Source organism: Dermacentor silvarum, chromosome 1 (genome assembly GCF_013339745.2).
Source record: "Dermacentor silvarum isolate Dsil-2018 chromosome 1, BIME_Dsil_1.4, whole genome shotgun sequence".
In the NCBI taxonomy this organism is placed as follows: domain Eukaryota; kingdom Metazoa; phylum Arthropoda; class Arachnida; order Ixodida; family Ixodidae; genus Dermacentor; species Dermacentor silvarum.
The window spans coordinates 154,607,559-154,626,184 of NC_051154.1; the positions used below are offsets into that span (position 1 = coordinate 154,607,559).

The 18,626-nt window shown below is 44.6% G+C and overlaps 2 protein-coding genes across 2 annotated transcripts; both read left to right on the plus strand.

Moving 5' to 3' along the window:
• The first annotated feature begins 872 nt into the window (after positions 1 to 872).
• On the plus strand, positions 873 to 2,122 carry LOC119466003 (uncharacterized). The gene is made up of 2 exons (XM_037726522.1): positions 873 to 884; positions 1,730 to 2,122. Exons 1-2 carry the CDS (start codon positions 873 to 875, stop codon positions 2,120 to 2,122), a joined length of 405 nt encoding a protein of 134 aa, XP_037582450.1.
• A 13,338-nt stretch (positions 2,123 to 15,460) lies between these two features.
• Positions 15,461 to 17,842, plus strand: LOC119466094 (uncharacterized). The gene is made up of 2 exons (XM_037726616.1): positions 15,461 to 15,472; positions 17,429 to 17,842. The coding sequence occupies exons 1-2, from the start codon at positions 15,461 to 15,463 to the stop codon at positions 17,840 to 17,842; spliced, it is 426 nt and encodes a 141-aa protein (XP_037582544.1).
• The last annotated feature ends 784 nt before the right edge of the window (positions 17,843 to 18,626 follow it).

Genomic DNA, 18,626 nt, shown 5'->3' on the forward strand with positions numbered 1-18,626 from the left:
TTGGAGGAAAGTGTATATCGATAGCGGAACATTCTCCTAGCTATACGAGGCTCAAGACGCACAAAATAGAGCGATATTCATTCTGCACCTCAATGTCCACCCCAAAACGATCTAAGGTGCTAAAACAATTAATCCGATCTATATAAAGCCTCGATTTCAATCACCAGGCACTTAAAAGAAGAAGCGTTGGGCTACGCCCGCCTTTGTTGAAGGCACCTCTTGAATTCTGATGACGTGAAATGATCGCTGTCTCGTTATCCTTTAAAGGTAAATAGTGATTTGATAAATATAGTTCCGGTTCAGTAAAGAACGCGTCCAAAAAGTCAAGAAAAGATGAGTATTCTGTACGGATATTCCCAAAAACACGTGCGCCTGTTTACATCAGCACTTTCAGACCATTCAGCAGTTTGCAACATAGAATATCCTTAATAATATCCTTAGAGTTTGGTGCCTTCTCTTGGTCGGAGGGGAGAGCCAATTGTCCAGAAACGATGAACTGGTTTCGTTTTACAGAGGGCGCGTATCAGCGAATTCGATTTGCTTGCCTGCGGCTTGTACCACTGGTGCGAAAGTCTGCGTAGGCATTGAATCCGTCACATCTTTCCTCTCTCCACAGGTTGCTCACTCGTTCTAAAATTGAGCAGTTATCTTTTACGCTAGGCGCCGCGGCGTGAAATATCGCAAAGGTGGCTTGGAATATCACTTCCGGGATACTTCGCGGATCTATCTGATAATGCATGACAACGCGCCGCTCATGCAGAATGCGCGATAGGGATGCTCGCTACGTGACATGAGCCATGATGCTTTACCTATATAAGATGCCGGGAGTCTTCCAAATGGCAATTGCTTGTCTCCAACCGATCCGCTTAGCCATGAGGACTTTGGTGAGTAGAGTGTGAGCGGATCCTACAAGCGTTCTGGTGGAAATATTTTGTTCGAGTATCGGCCCACGGCAAGCTCTATAGCATGAAAGAGAGAGCCAGAGCTACTGCGGAGTCTACTTAGTCTTGAGACGTAATATATAATTTTCCAATAGGGCCGATTTTAACAGTACGACATTGTGCTTTCGCACCACCATCGGGCCTTTATATCTTGTAAGACAGCCCTCTTTAAAACCTAAGTTGCGCATGGTTTCGGAAGCACTGCCGTAGTCCTCCAGCAATGCTCCCCGATACCATTTCAGGAGATGAAAATGTGATGAGCAACTTCGAGGTCATCTTTAGTCATAATATGAAGTGTGTTGAGTAACCGAAAAAAAAGGCAAAACCAGATTGGACAAACGTACACTGTGATTGTTCAACTTTTCTCAGAGGTTCCTTAAAGATGTATGGTTATTCATCTAATTGCGATAAGTACTTTGCGAACCCTTACAGCACGTGAATTTCAGAATCGGGTCGCTATTATTTCAGTTTTGTATATGTTACGATGAAATCATATTGTTATTAAGGGATGATTTGTTGCAATTCACATGCCGTAAAACTAGACAACTGTAATAGGATGGATTTTAAAACACTCAACCGGATAAATGAAAATAGACATCTTTATTTTATTCTCTTTCTACCAATTCGACGTGCTAGTAGATTTGTTTACTGCTCCCAAGACGGGAAAAATAAGTACGGTAACGAAAGAATGTGATGTCACTGCATGCTATAAGTGTCTATGCTCGTGGACTGTTCTGTGTTTTAGCCACATTGGTGTCAGCTTGAACACAAGACATTGTCACATACAGGTGTTCGCCGTCGTTGTTCTTGCCCCGTTGGCCACCGCATGGGGTGGGAACGTGGTAGGTGGTCTGGGTGGCCTGGGCGGCCTGGGCGGCCTGGGCGGCCTGGGCAGTGGTGGAGTGCTCCTCGGTGCAGCCCCTGCAGTTGGAGTGGGGGGTGTCGGCGTTGGCAGCTCTGTTGCTCTGCTGCAAGGTGGACCGGCCTTCACTAAGGCGGTGGCAGGACCGTCTTTCCTGGTCAGGACGGTGCACCACGTGAGCAAGGTCCATGGAGGAGGCGCCATTGTAGCCCACAGCGGCCTCGGAGGTGGCGCTGGTCTTGGTGGAGCCGCTCTCGGAGGTCTTGGCTACGGTGGACACGGAGGCCTCGGCTACGGAACTTACGTCCTCAAGGGCTGACGAGAAAAGAGCGGTAAATATCTGCATTTTTCTAGACCCCGTTAGCTGCCTTTAGATTCTCTTTTTTTTCAATGGGATAATGGTACTGTGCGCCCGTAATCACAGTTCCATAGAGATTTCTCGAACATTTACAAAGCGGTGCACGATAAGAAATGCAATGGCAAGAGTAAAAAACCAAGCAATACACACAAACACAACGTCATCAAAACCTAGATGACAGGAGTAAACCCTACACTTTTTCACAGCAGCTTTAACTTTATTCGCATTATATGAATCATGTCTTTCTAAAACAGTCCTTTAATGTATTCGTACTTACTATACTCGCGGACAACTTTCTGTAGCAATGAAGGAAAAGCTACGGGCGCGTGGATGCTGCACATGTGTTACCGCGCCAAGTAGTCCGGCAGCGTTTGACAGTGCTTTTGGTTGCTCGGAAGAGACGCTGAATCGACGCAGCTTCCACGTGCGGCGGTTTCGCGTTTGCCCAGACGCGGAAGGGAAAAGCCGCAAAATAAGTAAACTTTTACTCTCATTGGTGTGTTCGGTCTCATTTACCTGTTGCTAATAAGCTGTTTATGTTTTGTCTTCCTCTGCCTAAACCAACGTGGATTAAAACGCGGGACTCTTTTCAGAAGCGCTCTCACTTGTGCGCGCTTTGCCTCCGTAGCTTTCCCTTCATTGTCACAGAAAGTTGTCCGGGAGTATAGCTTCCATTCTGAAAGGTGTTCTTGTTTTTTTATGCATTTCAGGGGTTGTTCCATGTACAACCAATATGCAGCGCCTCAGTCACCGATTTGTAATGCCAAGAACCCATCTCGGCAGTCCTCATGCAGCTTCAGCAGCGTGTACTATACATCATCAATAAAGCCATGCCAGACTGCCAAATAGGAACTCATGCGTCCCTCCCTGCGCCCTCACGTACAGCTACCACGATGTAAATGAGTGCGTTATGTTTACCCCCATGCCTTCGGCAGCATTGTGGTAGCTGCGAATAGGGCAACAACATAGCGTCTACGATGTAGCGTAACTACTCCCTGAAAGATGCATGTTTATCGGGCCCTATAACGTTGCAAGTCACTCCTTTTTACTAGAAACATTGCGAGGAAGTGCATGACTGTAAGAAAGTGCAAGGCTGTGAGGAAGTGCAAGCGGTAAGCCATACACATGAACCAGCAGGATGGCATCAGTATCCTACTGTGATTGTATGCGGGCTTAAACACTGAACTTGAGCAAAACACCCCTAATTGAGCGCGCCCTTTTACAAGCTCGAAACGTCGAAGTGCCAGAGCACTCTTGAACTTCGTAAGGCGTATCCTTCCCGCATGTAACACTTCTCAATTTAGGACCCTTTTATCTCTCTCTTTCTGAAGTAATGTAATTGTGCATAAAGATGCACTAAGGGTCTTCTGCAAACAAAGAACTGATTGTCGAAAACTGCAAGAAAAGTAAGGCTGCAGGAATGGTGTTTCAACGACACCCACAAGGGTGCTTTTTTTCTGTGTGTGTGTGGATTTATTTGGCCGCCTTGTGATGCTGCACGCACTAACACATCTGTATTGCGGAGAAGCTCACTTTTCTTTTATGCTAAGCTGGCACAATGTTTTGAAGGGTAGCGCGAAAACCTATACAGGGTGAAAGAATGACACAGAACATCCGAAAAGAGCACTTTGTTCGGTCGTAATGTGTATATATTGTCAGTGTATGTTTTGGCGCTACCCTTCAAACAGGAATCAGTACCAACTTGCCCAGTTTACAAGTCACGTTGATGTAATTTCTGGGTCTAATATTCACCTAGCTAAACCCCGCACTGCTCACGTCAATTAACCGCCGTTTGTACTCTGTCACAGACCCCGTGAACGAGGCGCAGACGCCGGACCAAATTCCAAAGCCGACTTATCAGCTTCCGAAAATAATCCCACGAAAGCAAGGACAATTAATAATGGGACCTCTGGTGCACCAGAGAACGCCGGTTGCTGTCCAAAGACCCAGTCAGAGCCCAGAGTTGTCAAAACACAACAAAATACATTCTTCCAACCAAGGCAGTTACACACACACGTGCACACTTAGGCTAGACACAACACAACACAATTCAGATGGGTATACACAAAACACAGGAAAATAATTGACGACAAGCACTAAGAGTCCAACACGTAAAGTACAAAGTGAATGGGAACACTAAGCGTCCACTCTGGAAACGCAAAGGTTTTCTCCTCGCACTAATTCCTTGGATACGCTAACTTTAATTTTCAGTAGCTATTTTGATAAAATTACTTCTTGTTGGAACAAGAAATGGGCATTAACCCATCAAAACTAAATACGCCTCAGTGCCCGAAAAGTGTGCCATTTGAGTTGTCCTGCTGTTTGCTTTCTATAGTAGCGGTACTTTCCTGGATGTTGAACAAGGCTAGTTCAAGTTCAGTTTACATGCGCGACAAAAAATTTAAAAAAAATGCTTCTGCTGAATTTGCGCGATACTGAAAACTCTTCACTATTTACATCAGCGCGCACTATTTTCACTGTACTATGCGTCGATTCAGCCACTTTATGCTTCACTGACACGATGGATCAGGTTGTCAAATCAGTCCGCCGACGATCGGGACGTGGCTAAGCTGCAATCACTCGCACCACTATAGCAGCTCGTGTGCGGCGTCCTCGTGTGTCGTGTAATTCGGTGGCACTGAGAACGACTGCCACTTGGGCAAATCCGAATGGATTCATTATAATTGATGCGCGAAAGGAACGAGCACACAAGCAAGCACTGCGTCCATGTCATTTTTTCCTGTGTCCTCGTTCCTTCTGCGCATCAGATAAAATGGATCACGGAAATGTCTTTCTTGAATTTATTCACAAGCAACAATTCATAATTTAACCGTACTAGATTCTTATTGCAGAATAATCTTTAGTAAACAAAGTGCGAACCAAAGTGGAAGCGCCGAGAGTTGGATTTTGTATTAATAATACATGCGCAGGTTTGCCATGACAAATCAAGGTTATCCCTTCATCAACTTTGTCATTCGTTTTGTTCTTTATAATTATTATTTACAGTACCATTTTCTTTTTCTATTGCCTACTTTCAAATATAGAATTATAAGCATAGTGTTTAGAAAGTTGCGATTTTTACATCGCATGAATTATATTGCTGATTGTTTCGCTGAACAAGCATTTATTGTGATTGTATAATACTGTTTTCTTAATTTTTTATTTGTACTCCTGCAGCTCAATTTCGTGCTGATATAAACTTCAGGTGAGAACCTGTTTCAATGGGCCCTTACAGGATCTCATTTCGTAAAAATTTGGGTATTTTTATGATCTATTTGGTATGCGCCAATCAATTTATAACTGATAAAAAGCAAGGCTTTATTCTGCTATATGTTTTCAGCCTTTAAATCCATAGCGTCTAATATTACATTTTATTGGCCACATTTCCCCCATGGAAAGCTTACAATGGACGCTCAGGAGGTATAGTTTGACTAGAGCGTACTAGAATGGGGGAGTGGGTCCAGCGGACGCCTCAGCAAGCGCCGATTTTGAAGCAAGAAAACGCGGAAAATGTGGCAGCGCTGCCGTCGCATTATTCTGAATCTCCGGCTAATAAACATTGGCTCCGGGTGTGTCGGCAGCGCTCATTGGCTGAGGTGAGCTCGCGGGCTGAGTAGCTGTCGTCTACTCGACGCACCATCGTTGTTGCGTCGTTTGCGTTCTTTCCGCCGCCCTTTTTCCATTTTATCTACAATAGATCGGTGGGGAATAATCTCTGTATTATCGCTACCGAGTATCCGCCTGTCAAAGCTCCATGCAGCTGCAGTAGGGTCTCCGACGCGACAAGCGTCCGGCCGGCAAGCGGGACCGCTCATTCGGGAGAAAGTGATGGTGGCGCCAGCTGGATTTTCAATAAAAAATGCCTCAGCGCCGAGCCCTCGTTGGACCCACTCCCCCAATCCAGTACACTCTAGTTTGACAGAGGCCGTGTGTTCATCTCAATAAATAACACTGCGTAATTGTACTAACCCTCTGTGTCTGGCCTGAAGAAAAGAGGATCGCAAAATGGAGGACCAAAGGTTGCGTCCCAGGCTTTGTTTAAAGCTTTAGCCAATAGATATTGTCGTGGTAAATATGGAGGTGCCGCCACCTGGAATGAAGTTAGCGCCTTAAAACGTTTTTTGGAAGTCCCAAGAACTTAAGATAATTACTAGAGCGTTGTATAATTACACTTGGTGGTGCAATGCAGTTTAATGTTTTGGTGAAGTGCACATGTTGATTTGTCTGCAACGTGTGGTGTAAGCTTGTATATATTGTATGGTAGACGGCGCTCCCTCGATATACAAGTGCCTGTTCTATAAGCCTAAATGACATTACTTGCCGTGCAAATTCTATGTTGTAACGTACCATGCGCCAATTTGAACTTTACGTGAACACTGCGTTAGCGCTTTCGGACGTATATTTACCTTTTATGTTGATATTTGATCTATTTTTTCCTGTCATTTTTAGCCAGCCTATCTTTGTTACGTACAATTTTTTATAAGCAACGTTTGCCTAAGAGAGAAGGAGTTACGGGTATCACCCAAGATGCTGCTCACATAGATTTAATAATAATAATAAAAAATACAACGCATGCGTTCTTCTCCTGAGCTACTTTCGTTCACGTCGTCACTTCACACTATAATTTCCAAGCTTAGCGCCGCCTACAGTATGTAGCATAACCAGTGGGCACGCAGGTGTAAAAAAGCTCTACAGCAATATTTTAGCACTCAGCTCGTTGTAATTACAATTTGCCTCGCAAATTATGCTGATTTAGTTGTAACCAAGCTGCAGAGACGGAATTGCAGTACTTCCAACTTTTACTTTGATTTAAATACCCCAACTAAATATACCTGACTGTATAACTGAATGTTTAGAGCATATGACGCTTCCAGTCCTAAAATTGCTCATAGCTTCATTACATCTCCCACTCCACGCAGGCCCCGCTGGGTAAACTGGAAGCTCTTCAAATGCTTGCAAACACATAGGTGCGTTCTGTCATAACGCACGGACATCACAGGAGGGCTGGCGTCATTTGCGATGTCGATACATTCAGCACTAATTGCACGACGTCTTGTTCTCCTCCGGTCAGGATCTCCGGAACTCGGCGCCGTGGTCGGTCGGCGAGGCTCAAGCCTATCTTCGAAGAGCCCTTCCCTAGTAAGGGATCCGGTTTGCCCCACGTGGCCCGTGCGGTATAATGCCACAAACGCTTGAAGCTAGGGCCACGCTAGCGGGGTCTGCACGGGGCAGATGTCATTTCCTTGCTATGCAGGCAGCCGCGAGCGAACCAGATGCAAACTACCGGTAACAATATGTTCGAACCACAACGGACACCACGAAGGGACTTCGAGGGAATGTTCAAAAATTAAAAAAAGAAGTTCACCCTATTCAAGAAAATGGCCAAGGACATTTCTACCCACACTGAGATATCAGCTTCAATGCGCTGTGGAAGAAGGTGTTCTCGTCATAAGGGTAAGGGGAATGTGCCTTCGAATATGAAACCTGCGTCCTCATTGGTACCTACACCGTGAGCGGAGGCCACGAAGACTGAAGATAGTCTTCAGAAATCTCAGGCTCCTCTAAACGTCCCCACATTGAACTAGCAAACGTGGCCTTGCTTACTTTCGAGGAACTTCAGCTTCGAATATAATTCTGTACGAAATCAGTTCCCTGAGACCTTAGTGTTAGATTGTCATATTAAGACAATGCCAAAGGAAATGATTAGAATCTCGCAGCAGATCTAGTTTGAAAACGCCTGTAGCTGAAGCAATGGTGCAAGTTAAGCCGGCTGTGGAGATAATGCTGGCTGCCCTCCATTAGTCTGGACCATTACTACTGCATGTGTTAGAACATCATGCTATTGTTTTGCCATCATCTTCGCGCCTTGCCATCGTTTGTCTCTTGTGTACCTATCATTCGCATTTTCATTTCCCTCCTACTTCATCCCTACTCCACAAGGAGGCAAGTCAGAAAGATGTCCTCCAGGCTGATCCCTCCACCTCGCCAAGGTAAACGTCTCTCCCTCTATCTACCTATATCATGGAGAGCAACTGCAGGGACTACAAAGAAATGGGTTTTACAGAAATCCGCCGCGGGATCCACTCGAGTGTATTTGATGGGCATAATACGGTGACGAAACTCATATAAACTGGCAGCCGTTTCGTTATAAAATATGGGGACATGATACACGTAAAGTGATAGAATTTTGACCCGACGTGTGTTGCGCGAAAGTTTGCTTAGTTATTATGTAAACAGAATTGTTTTTCTAAAACGGACCATCACTCTGTATAATTGAGAACTAAAGATGTTCGCTTGGCGACGGCAAGACAGGACTACTTGGATTATCTGCAAATATCTACAGGTCATGTAATAGTGTGCACGGAGAGTAGGGGCACATAAAGCTAAAACTGTCGAGCCAATCCAAATCCTAGATTGTCAAGCATTGCCAGAAAACAATCGACAGAACGATATGTAGCACAGGTAACCAAACCACTGTAAAAATGCTTGTGAAGAAAAATTCAGTTTTTACAAGAGAAAGTTTCCTTGAACTTAACTTACAAAGATCTCTTCCTTCAGAAAAATCCACCGCGCGAAAAATCCACCGTGACCAAATTCCTTTTTTCGCTGAAAGAATGTTTTTGTCTTATTGGTAATCGCGTGGTTATATATATATATATTGGTAGGGTTGATGCTTGGTGTGTGTCGTCAAGTGCCGGTGTGTTGTCGTTTCTGAAATCTTATATTTAGTGTGTTTATTCGTACTTGTATGATCTATTGCAGAATTTGACGCATTGATAAATTCTTGAACCAATGTAGTGACTTGTGCCCTTGTATGTAAATTATGCAATAAGTCAAGTGTTGCTTACTGCAAATGTTACGGGAATAACAGACTTTCTGTATTACGGATTCTCTGTTTTCCCAGCTCTTCTGTTTTCTTGTTGCAGTGAGGGTGGCAACATTTTACCAGCAGGTTCTTCGGAACTTCTTCCATAATGTATAGTTTTACAGTGCAGCGCGAAACTACAAAAGAAAATGGAATGGGTTCCTCAAGTGAAGCAAAACGGTGCAGTGACATGGTGATTGTCATTGCCTCTCATCTACTTCTTATCTTGCTGAAGTGAGGGTGGAAACATTTTACCAGCAGGTTCTTCCGTAATACGAAGAATAGTGTGACGTAGCGATAAAGTTGTGCAAAGCCATGCACATGCTCAAGTGCAGCAACATACGCCCCCTTGCTCGGGGCTATATAATCTACGGTTTTCTTGAATAAACGTTCTTTCCCATACCCGCACCCGTGTCGAGCGTGTTACAAATAGTTTTACAACGTAGCGCGGACCTACACTAGAAGATGGAACGGGGTCCTCACGTGAAGCAATACGTTACAGTGACATGGCTGGTGATCGTAGCTACCTCTGACCTGCTTCTTATCTTTCATCCCTCTCCGCTCCCCTCCTCCCTCATCTCCCAGTGTAGGGTAAAGAGCAGGATTTTCGGTTCTGGTTAATTTTCTTGCCTTTATGCTTTCCTCTCTCTCTCTCTCTCTTTCATATAGATTCCACAGAATAAAAGTTAGATAGTTGATGATATCGGTAGCTTTTCTTTCCTTTCTGTCTTCTACAACTGCAAAAATTTCCTTTCGAAACCCCACATTGGTTCCATTTGTACAAAGTTTAGGCTGTTTTCGCGGGGTGGACTGCTTTCGCTTTCACTCCAGCGTATCCACATTTTATTTGCAGGTTGTACGCGTCAGCCGGGAAAAAATTCCCGTGGCCCACAAACTTCTCACCATTTACGGACTGATACATTACAGACACGTCACTGCAGTTTCCAGATTATTTTGCGCAAGCGCTTTCGATCCCCTCGAGTGACTCTATAATCCGCGCTGAGCTTATATCCACGTTCGTATTTCAAATCGCACTATACCCGGCGCAGTGGCTCAGTGGCTATGTCGCTGTGCTACTGTGCATGAGGTCGTAGATCCGATTTGGTGAGGCAAAATGCAAAACTGCGCGGGCTCCGTGCCTTAAGTGCACATTAAGAAAACCCACGTGTTTAAAATTAATGTACTGCCTGCACTACACCGTCCCTCATAACCCACTGTTCAGTTTCGGGACGTTAAACCATATAATTTAATAAATTTAGGCTGCACTATCAACTTAGACTTCAGAGTAGTGGAGACAGTGCTTCAAATGCTGCGATGTCTTTAACAGTGTTCGTGCAGTACATTAACCATTATTAACGCTTCACTTAATGCCATTGTATTCGCTGGTGTAAGTTTTGCGCATGAGTTTGTTTATGTATCGTATTAAACGTTATTCATATCATCTGGAGGAGCATGCTAAGTGCATGACTATGGAAAATCAGAATAAAAGTCAATTTGGTCTTTCTGTCGTATATTTACGGCATAGTAAATACATACAGAAAATAGAGCACTGCACGGGCCGATTTTTGCGGCCCGGCCCGGGCCCGTTTCCACATTGGGCGGCCCGCCCGAGCCCGATCAAAACTTTTATGGCGAGACCCGGGCCCGGCCCGGGCCAGGAAATAATCTACGTTACCCACCCGGCCCGGCCCGCCACCCCTTTATCTTAAGCCCGAGCCCGGCCCGAGCCCGACTCGAAACCGGCCCGAACCCGGCCCGAGACCAAAAAATTCATGTTTTTCAGAGTTGAGAAGCCCGAGAATAACTCACAGAAAGCCCGAGCCCGGCCCGGGCCCGGGTCAAAAAGCACACGCCGTGCCCGAGCCCGGCCCGAGCCCGTAAAAAAACAACTCTGCCCGGCCCGGCCCGGCCCATGGGCCGGGCCCGGGCTTTCGGGTAAGCCCGAGCCCGTGCAGTGCTCTAACAGAAAATAGGCAAGGGCTTGCCAAGAGAAACAATTTTTTAAAACATGAAAATGAACATGCATCAAAAATATTTTTTTTTGGGGGGGGGGGGGTTCGCACCAGCCAGCATGTCTTAGTAAAGCCTCGGCGTTGTACTGCTCTTTTGTAGTTCATGAGCAACCGTTTCAAAAATATATTTTCGCACATCTTAAGACGTTGTGCCGATTTCTTTTTCTCATATCATTGCTGGGTAGAGATGATGTGATAGCAATCATTCAGGTATCTATTTCCGTAATGCAGGAAAATCAAGCACTGATTAGTTCGTCACAGATGGGTAAATTCATAATTAGTTGTTGGTATAGTATATGCACTCTAAATCATCATTACACTGTTTCGCTACTGTTACACTGTTTCGCTAATCCTGTTACGCAAAGTGAAGAGCACATAAACTTTCGTTTGGCCCATTATCCTAGAAAAGAGCTGACGGGCCGATGTCACTGCATGTGTTTCACCGTGAAAAGCAGCGCAGTCGGCTATCGCAAAGAGGAAATGTTCCGACCGTATGCAGTATCCCGAAGGCCATCAGTCGGGCGTAGCTACGTTCAAAGCATTATTCAGTTCACGGCCTGCTCAAGAGGCGGGCAGTTGCACCGGGCGGACGTTCGGTATTGGGCAACCCCGAGGCAGATATCTCGTTCCCGAGGGGCCTAATCTGCAGTGCACTGCGCGGGGACAGTAAAGGTTGAAAACACATTTTACATTGGCTCATATCAAAGTAGGCGCTGAAATGAGCGCCCATCTTGCGATTGGAGTTAAGCAATCGCGATTATTGGACGAACCCTTACGCATACTTGCTTCAGCTCCGGATCTTACGCAGGCACATCGACAGAGAGTTTTACGCATCGCTTCCGGGTTTCGGTGGGTCTCGCGGATCTTCCACGTGGGACCATTGCGTGTGCAGATAGCGCTGGCCGGAACGTGGCATATCGGGGCCACCTTTGCCTATATAAGAGGAGGCCGACAGGTTCGTCGATCACTGATGGGCTGGCCATCAGTTGAGAACCATTAAGACTCTGGTGAATATAAAGAAGACCAAAGCCACTTGACTGCATGGCTTTTTGAAATACACTGTACGATTGCAAAAACGAAAGAGCTATAAAGAGAGACATAATTGTATGCTGCAGGTCACCTCCTCCACATTGAAGCAGCGATCGTAGCACCCTCTGTGTATAAAAAGTTAAATTACAGTTTTGCACAAACAAATGATTTAGTAGACCTTACAAGGAAAAAACATTTAGAAGGCTACGGTATTCGTACTCCTGTACCAGAGAGCAGGTGGTGAAAAATTCTTTGGCTGCCCCTTCATGTACTGTATCAGGTCGGGATGTTATTAAATGAGGGCAGGCACCAAATCTTTTTTTTGTTCTCTTGGGTTATACACAACATTTAGGAGACCGTAATCACAGCCAGCATATGCACGATCATGTCATTAATTGGCATTTCATTAATTTTGTTGCAAGAGCATGTACTGGGAACCAGTAAAAAAGCACGATAACAGACAAGCAGAAAAGACCCGGCAGGGTTGACACAGAAATTCTTCCAATGCATATCATCATGCACATCAACAAGGGTATGTAAGATAAGGAAAAGCATCACATCTCCTGCGAATCATACTTGTGCGAAGTACTTTCTGTACTACTTCCGTTGTTAAAAAAGTGCAGAGAACAAAGTAAACATGGGATCGCAAAACCCGTCTCTGCATTTTAATGTGCTTTATTTTAAATGTATTTATAGTGACAACGAGAATTTGTAGACATGAGTTCGTCTCATGATTTACGAGCAGCTCTCTTTCCCATTACATATTGTTGTGAGGGATTTCGTATGTTTAAACAAAATGTTTGTGTCCAAAACGAGACCTTTTCTTGTCTTAATCATTTGTAAATGTTACCAGAAAAATCTGAACTCTTGGGGTGCCAACTAAACCAACAACTGAAAAATGAAATATTTTAATGATCATGAAATTTTGACCAAGCATAAAAAAATGTTTCGTTTTTCATCGCATGTATTTTATGTCTCGAAAATTGAGCATTACTTTCAACATTTAGCAAATGTCATCCACTGCCATGGTGAAATCAATTTTTTAAAATGGCACTAGATCAGTATCTATACAAGGCAAATGAGCGGCAGCAAAGGATTTCTTGGAACAACGATCGCAGTGCAACCAATGTTTTGGTTCAGTTCTCGGAGCTCTCTGACCGCAATCTTCCATCCCAGGTCACGGATGCACCCTAGGGATCTCACTTCAAGGCTCCCGAGTTCAGTACAAAGCATAAACCCGTTGCGAATACTCCTTCGCAACAAACGCAATGTATTAAACTTCACCCAAAAACACGCCCTTCAATAAATTTACACCAACAGAATAGCCGTGGCTTGTCCATTTTTTGTCGTGACGCGGAGGCTGTCTCTGTCACTATACGTAATGACTGCAACTTGTCGCTTGGTGTGCCTAGCGCTAAGTGCGCGGGCTTATGCCGTCAGTTAAAAGAGTGAGCGCACATTTAACAACCTACAGCGTAAGTCATAAGTTTCAGGCTAAGTTTATCGGAGGGTAATCTAACGGCTATATCTACGACGGAAACCATCGATAGTACACGGATGTTTTTATTCTTTTTGGCAATTTCGTACGGCTATGTTAGGAGAGCCCACTGCAGCTTCAGTTCTCTGTGTTTCAAGCAAGTTGCATGGTAGCCTGGCAGCGTTTGTTTAGATCATTTGACTGTCTTCATTTTCTAATGAACTCTACCCCGTGATTTACAGTGGATAAGTAAGCGCCAGACAGGCGAAATGTATAAATGATCAACGAGGCTGCGAGTACGAATTAGCCTCAAGAAGCTTAATACAAGAAACCGTTGGTTCATTTCAGAACAAATGCGGTGCGCTGTTTGCATACAGTGCATGCAGCCGCGCTGACATACGGGAGCTTGAATTACACCTTTAATTATACAACAAAATTTATTTTCTGTTTTGTGTAAAGTGAGTTTACGTGGTGTAACTCGAGTTGAGCGTGTCTCAATTATTCCTTAATTTGCTGCATAACTCTTAGTGAGATGTAATAAACAAACGAAGCAATGCACAGCCTTTCTAGACGGCGTATAACCAAATGTGGGGCCGAATTCACAAAGGTTTTTTTTTTGTGCGCTGGAACTTTTTCTGATTGGTCGGCGGACTTCACTAATAATATGTTCGCTGTCACTATTGCATGGTTTTGCTATTACTAGCTTTGCTAGCGTAAGAACTTTGTGGGAATGCGGGTCCTGATACTTTTGCGGGCCGGCGGCCGCGAGGGCACGGTTCTTACGTGTGCGATTTTTGTCTACGCTAAGTATAATACAAATAAATATGATCTACAACAGCTTGCCGTAGGAGTTTGTTGCGATAAAATATTTAGTCAAAAATATTCTAATCTATGCAAACTATATTCAAGCTATGCATGACGTTCTCGCTTTAATTAATTTGTTGATGACATTTACATGTTTTTTTCGATGAGAGAAAAAAAAAGAACACAGGGCTGACTTCACAGAGCTTTTTGTTCGTAAATGTTGATTGATTCGTAATGATTGATTCGTAATTGGCCAGCCGTCTTGGTGAGCAATATTTCCGACGGTCGTGATTGGCTTAAATCTGCTCGTACATACACTTCAAGCATAAGTACATTTTTGTGAATACGAGCCATAATTCTGACGAGTTGCGACACTTGGCTTTCGGGACTGTGCATATTCAATACGTGTTAGCCAGTACTGGCACCGGGTGGACACGAACAGCTTTCAGTCCTTCAACAAAAAGCTGCGTAAATGTGAATTCGCACCTTCCCCTTCATTGTTATTCACAATTTTCTTGCTCCATGCACGTCACCTAATATAGTATTATTATTATAGCACGAGACACTTGTGCTTGTGATATTGATGCCTGAAAACTTGTTAGGGAGAGCCAAAAAAAAAAACTACGCACAGTAATGAAGAAGAGTTCAATTCGGTGCTTGAAATGATTCCGTGGTCGTTTCCCAGAAGGAAAAGTGAGACGCGGATGAACCTGAACTCGCAATACCAACGGCAGCGAAAGGTGGCCTTTTTTGTGCTATACTCGGTGGTGCGTTTAACAGAGGGGTCATCGAAGCGCGTCGTTTTATGAAGCCAATGCTGTCCACGTAGACACCTGGAAGTCCGAAGCGGAGGCACCACAGGTGGTTCGGCACACCATTACACACTGAAATCCGAATGCAGCTCGAGCCGGGACCTAATAATCTTCCTCATGTTGCCTTTGTTTGGAGGCGCTATATAAAACACGAAGAAAGCGCACAAATATCGGCGTGACTTAGCACTCTCTTTGTGGTCGACGTCGGCACACATTTTTCGGAGAGTATATAAGGAGCCCGTGTGTTTGCAGAGAAGCAGTTGTAGCAGCTTGTCCTGATCCAGCGGACCAACCAACATCATGAACACTCTTGTAAGTAAATACTTAAAACTTTATAGTTTCGGCAGTTGTGTGGCAGTTATGTTCCCTCGGTATCAGTACATAACAGAATGTGGAAATATTTGTTGTTTCTTGCGTTACAAAGTGGATGTGTGAGTTTCAAGGACTCACTGAGAGAACGCGCGCTGCCAGCATCGGTATGCGTCGATGCTAGCAACACGTGACTTCGAAGACAGCAGTGCATAAACATCTTGCGCCTAGGCCACAGATTTCAAGCGCCTGGAAATGGTTAGAACAACCTTTAAGTCTGCGAAAAAAGCATTACTGCATCGTAACCACTTTCTATAACTTAATTTCCTATTCGGAACTTTTAGTGGCCTCGAGAGAGTGCCAGCGTAAAAGTGGTGCCATATTGCAATAAGAAAGTTAGCTCATCGAAATGTTATACTCTATAGGTTAGTTGCGAGGGAAAGGGGTTACGATATACATAGGGCGAGTGTTTACTTTGTCAAACTTTCTCGTTTGTTTGTTTTTTGGCCAAGGAAAGGAATGAGAGACTATTGAATCTTGCATATTTAAGCTCGACATTCGCTCAAATCAAAAGATGGGGGTATAGTCGGCGTTTTAAACGAACAGAGCCCTCCCCAGTTGGTACAAATTACTTCAAGATGCATGAAAAAAAGGGGCTGCGCGCTCGTGCTCAAAGGAGGCACAATTCTTTTTACTATATTCATTAGTGACATTATGTACAAAACAAAGCTACTTAACTAATTTTTGAAACGCTGAAGTGAGCAGCTTTTATGAAGTTTCGAACTATCGAAGAGCTACGTGTATAATTAAAGGGCAACGGCTTCAAGCTCAGTAAGTGGCCTTGCTTGTGCCTTGACCTCGGCAAAAACAAGGTGGCGTCAAACGATGAATCGAATATTTTTTACCAGATTATGAAACTAGTCACAAAAGTGGCTTTATAACTTCTCGTCCGTCTTTATGAAAAGTGATTGAAGTGGTCGATATACTAAAAGTTGAGGCTCTTGCTTAGCGCTCCAAATTTATTTTTTAATTAATGAAGTGGCTCTGTAAAAGTGAAAAACACGTACTGCAAATTATGCTTTTTTATTTGATCTGAATCACTAGCAGACGAACAGTCGGGTGTCCCTCAGGACCCTTTTCGGAAATAAAGTTTCACCACCACCACTAGCAGACAACAACACAGGAGTTGCCGCTACTTCAGCGTGAACCCTGCGCGATGATTTTTTTCAATGTTGACAGCTATTTTCCCGCGGCCAGCTAGGGACGGGTTATGTTGATTATTAGCGTTGTTATTAAATGCAGTTATTATAGTCCTGAGGTCGGCTTTGGAACTGCTTACTGCATATATACGTTCAGAGGGGCTCAATTGTACTTTGAAAGTAGAAGATATTCGGCTTGCAGAACTTGATTGTGTTTTACGAATGAGATATTAAACCAAGTTATGAGGGCGTCGATGGCAGCTGAGCACTCCCCTCGTTTCAATGCGCAAGAAGGTCCATATGGTAGAAAATACAGGGTAGAATACTCAAGTTTAGTGCTGGTCTGAACTTACAGTGACTTTGTCTATATGTAGTAATACCTAAAATGGCCAACAGATTAGACTTCGCTTGCAATAATAATAATTTTTCTTTATTAATGTAACGGTGACATAAAACAGCGAAATGCGCTATGCATATCATCGCTTATGAAGTATGATACACCAAAGAGCCCTGAGGGGCTCCGCATGGCAAAGCTCTCAGAACCAACCATGTGTTGTTTTACAGTGTGCAATATTACTCTTTAAGCCACATGTGCTTACTGCTGGCGCAAAGCTTTGTGTTATGTTCTGCTCGAATGTTCTGTTGGCCAGCTGCATGTTGTCAATGCGAAAGGCAGTCACGCGGTTTATGGTTTCGGAATGCCACTGTGCGTTTATAGAAGCAACCTGTGAGCACGAATCGCTGTCATTTCGTTTGACAGGCAGTGGCCGTCGTCCTGTGCTCGCTCATCGCCGGCGCTCTGGCCGGCGCAGTGGCTGAAGGTGGCTACGGCGGCGGTGTGGGCACCGGTGTGGGCGGCAGCGTCGTGCTCCTCAACTCCGGTGGCCATGGCCATGGAAAAGTCGTGCTGGGGCCTTCGTTCCTAGTCAAGACGGTTCACCATGTGAACAAAGTCAGCTCTGGCGGCGCGTTGGTGGCACATTCAGGCCTGAGCGGTACAAATGGGAACGGTGGATACGGCAGTGGCGGACTCGTCTACATGCCAGTCTACGGTCTCGGCCTCGGAGCCTTGGGAGGTGTTGGAGCTCTTGGAGGCTATGGAGGCTATGGTGGCTATGGTGGCTATGGTTTCTACGGAGGCTACGGAGGCTATGGAGGTCACGGTGGATGGTAGAACGTACCACAACTTCACCTAGTGAGTTGCTCATGAGACTAAGGAATCGAAACAGATTTACTAAATAGGTTTCACTCTATCTGCCCCGGTAGCATAGTGGCTATAGGTGCTGAGCTCCAGTTCACGGGTTCGATCCAGGCCGCGGCTTCCACCTATCAGCAAAGGCCTAGTCCAAAAAAAAAGCGCGTGTGTATTCATATAGAGGTGCAGGTTAAAGCACCCCAGGTGGTCGAACTACAGCGTGCCTCATAATCGGTTCGTGATTTTGGTGCGTAACACGTACCCCAGAATTCAATTCAATTAAATTGCACAACATGGTGAACTATTCTAAAATCTAAAATGATGGCGTTTGCTGTGGCACTGGTGAAATCAAAAGCCAGGCGCGCAATGAAATCCCGGCCACGGCTGCTGCATCTTGATGGGGGCGAAATGTCTAAACGTCCCTGTACCTTATGGTACACGCTAAAGAACCCCAAGTGGTCGAAATTAATCCAGAGTCCTCGACTACAACGTCCCCTATAATCATATCGTGGTTTTGGTATGCAAAGCTCCAGAAAAACTAGTACTATAATTATAGTCATTTCTTCTGCCCTAGGTGTATTTCAAAAATAGCCGAACATTTGTTGTTCACGTGTTTATTGATTCCATCTGTTGAATTCTCTGTGATCGAATGACAATGGGAAATTACATTAATAGTTCAACAAGGGAGACTGCAATTCAAGCGTGTTCTCACCTTTATATGGAGCTTCAACTGTCGAAAAAATGTCACTTTTGTAGGCAAAGT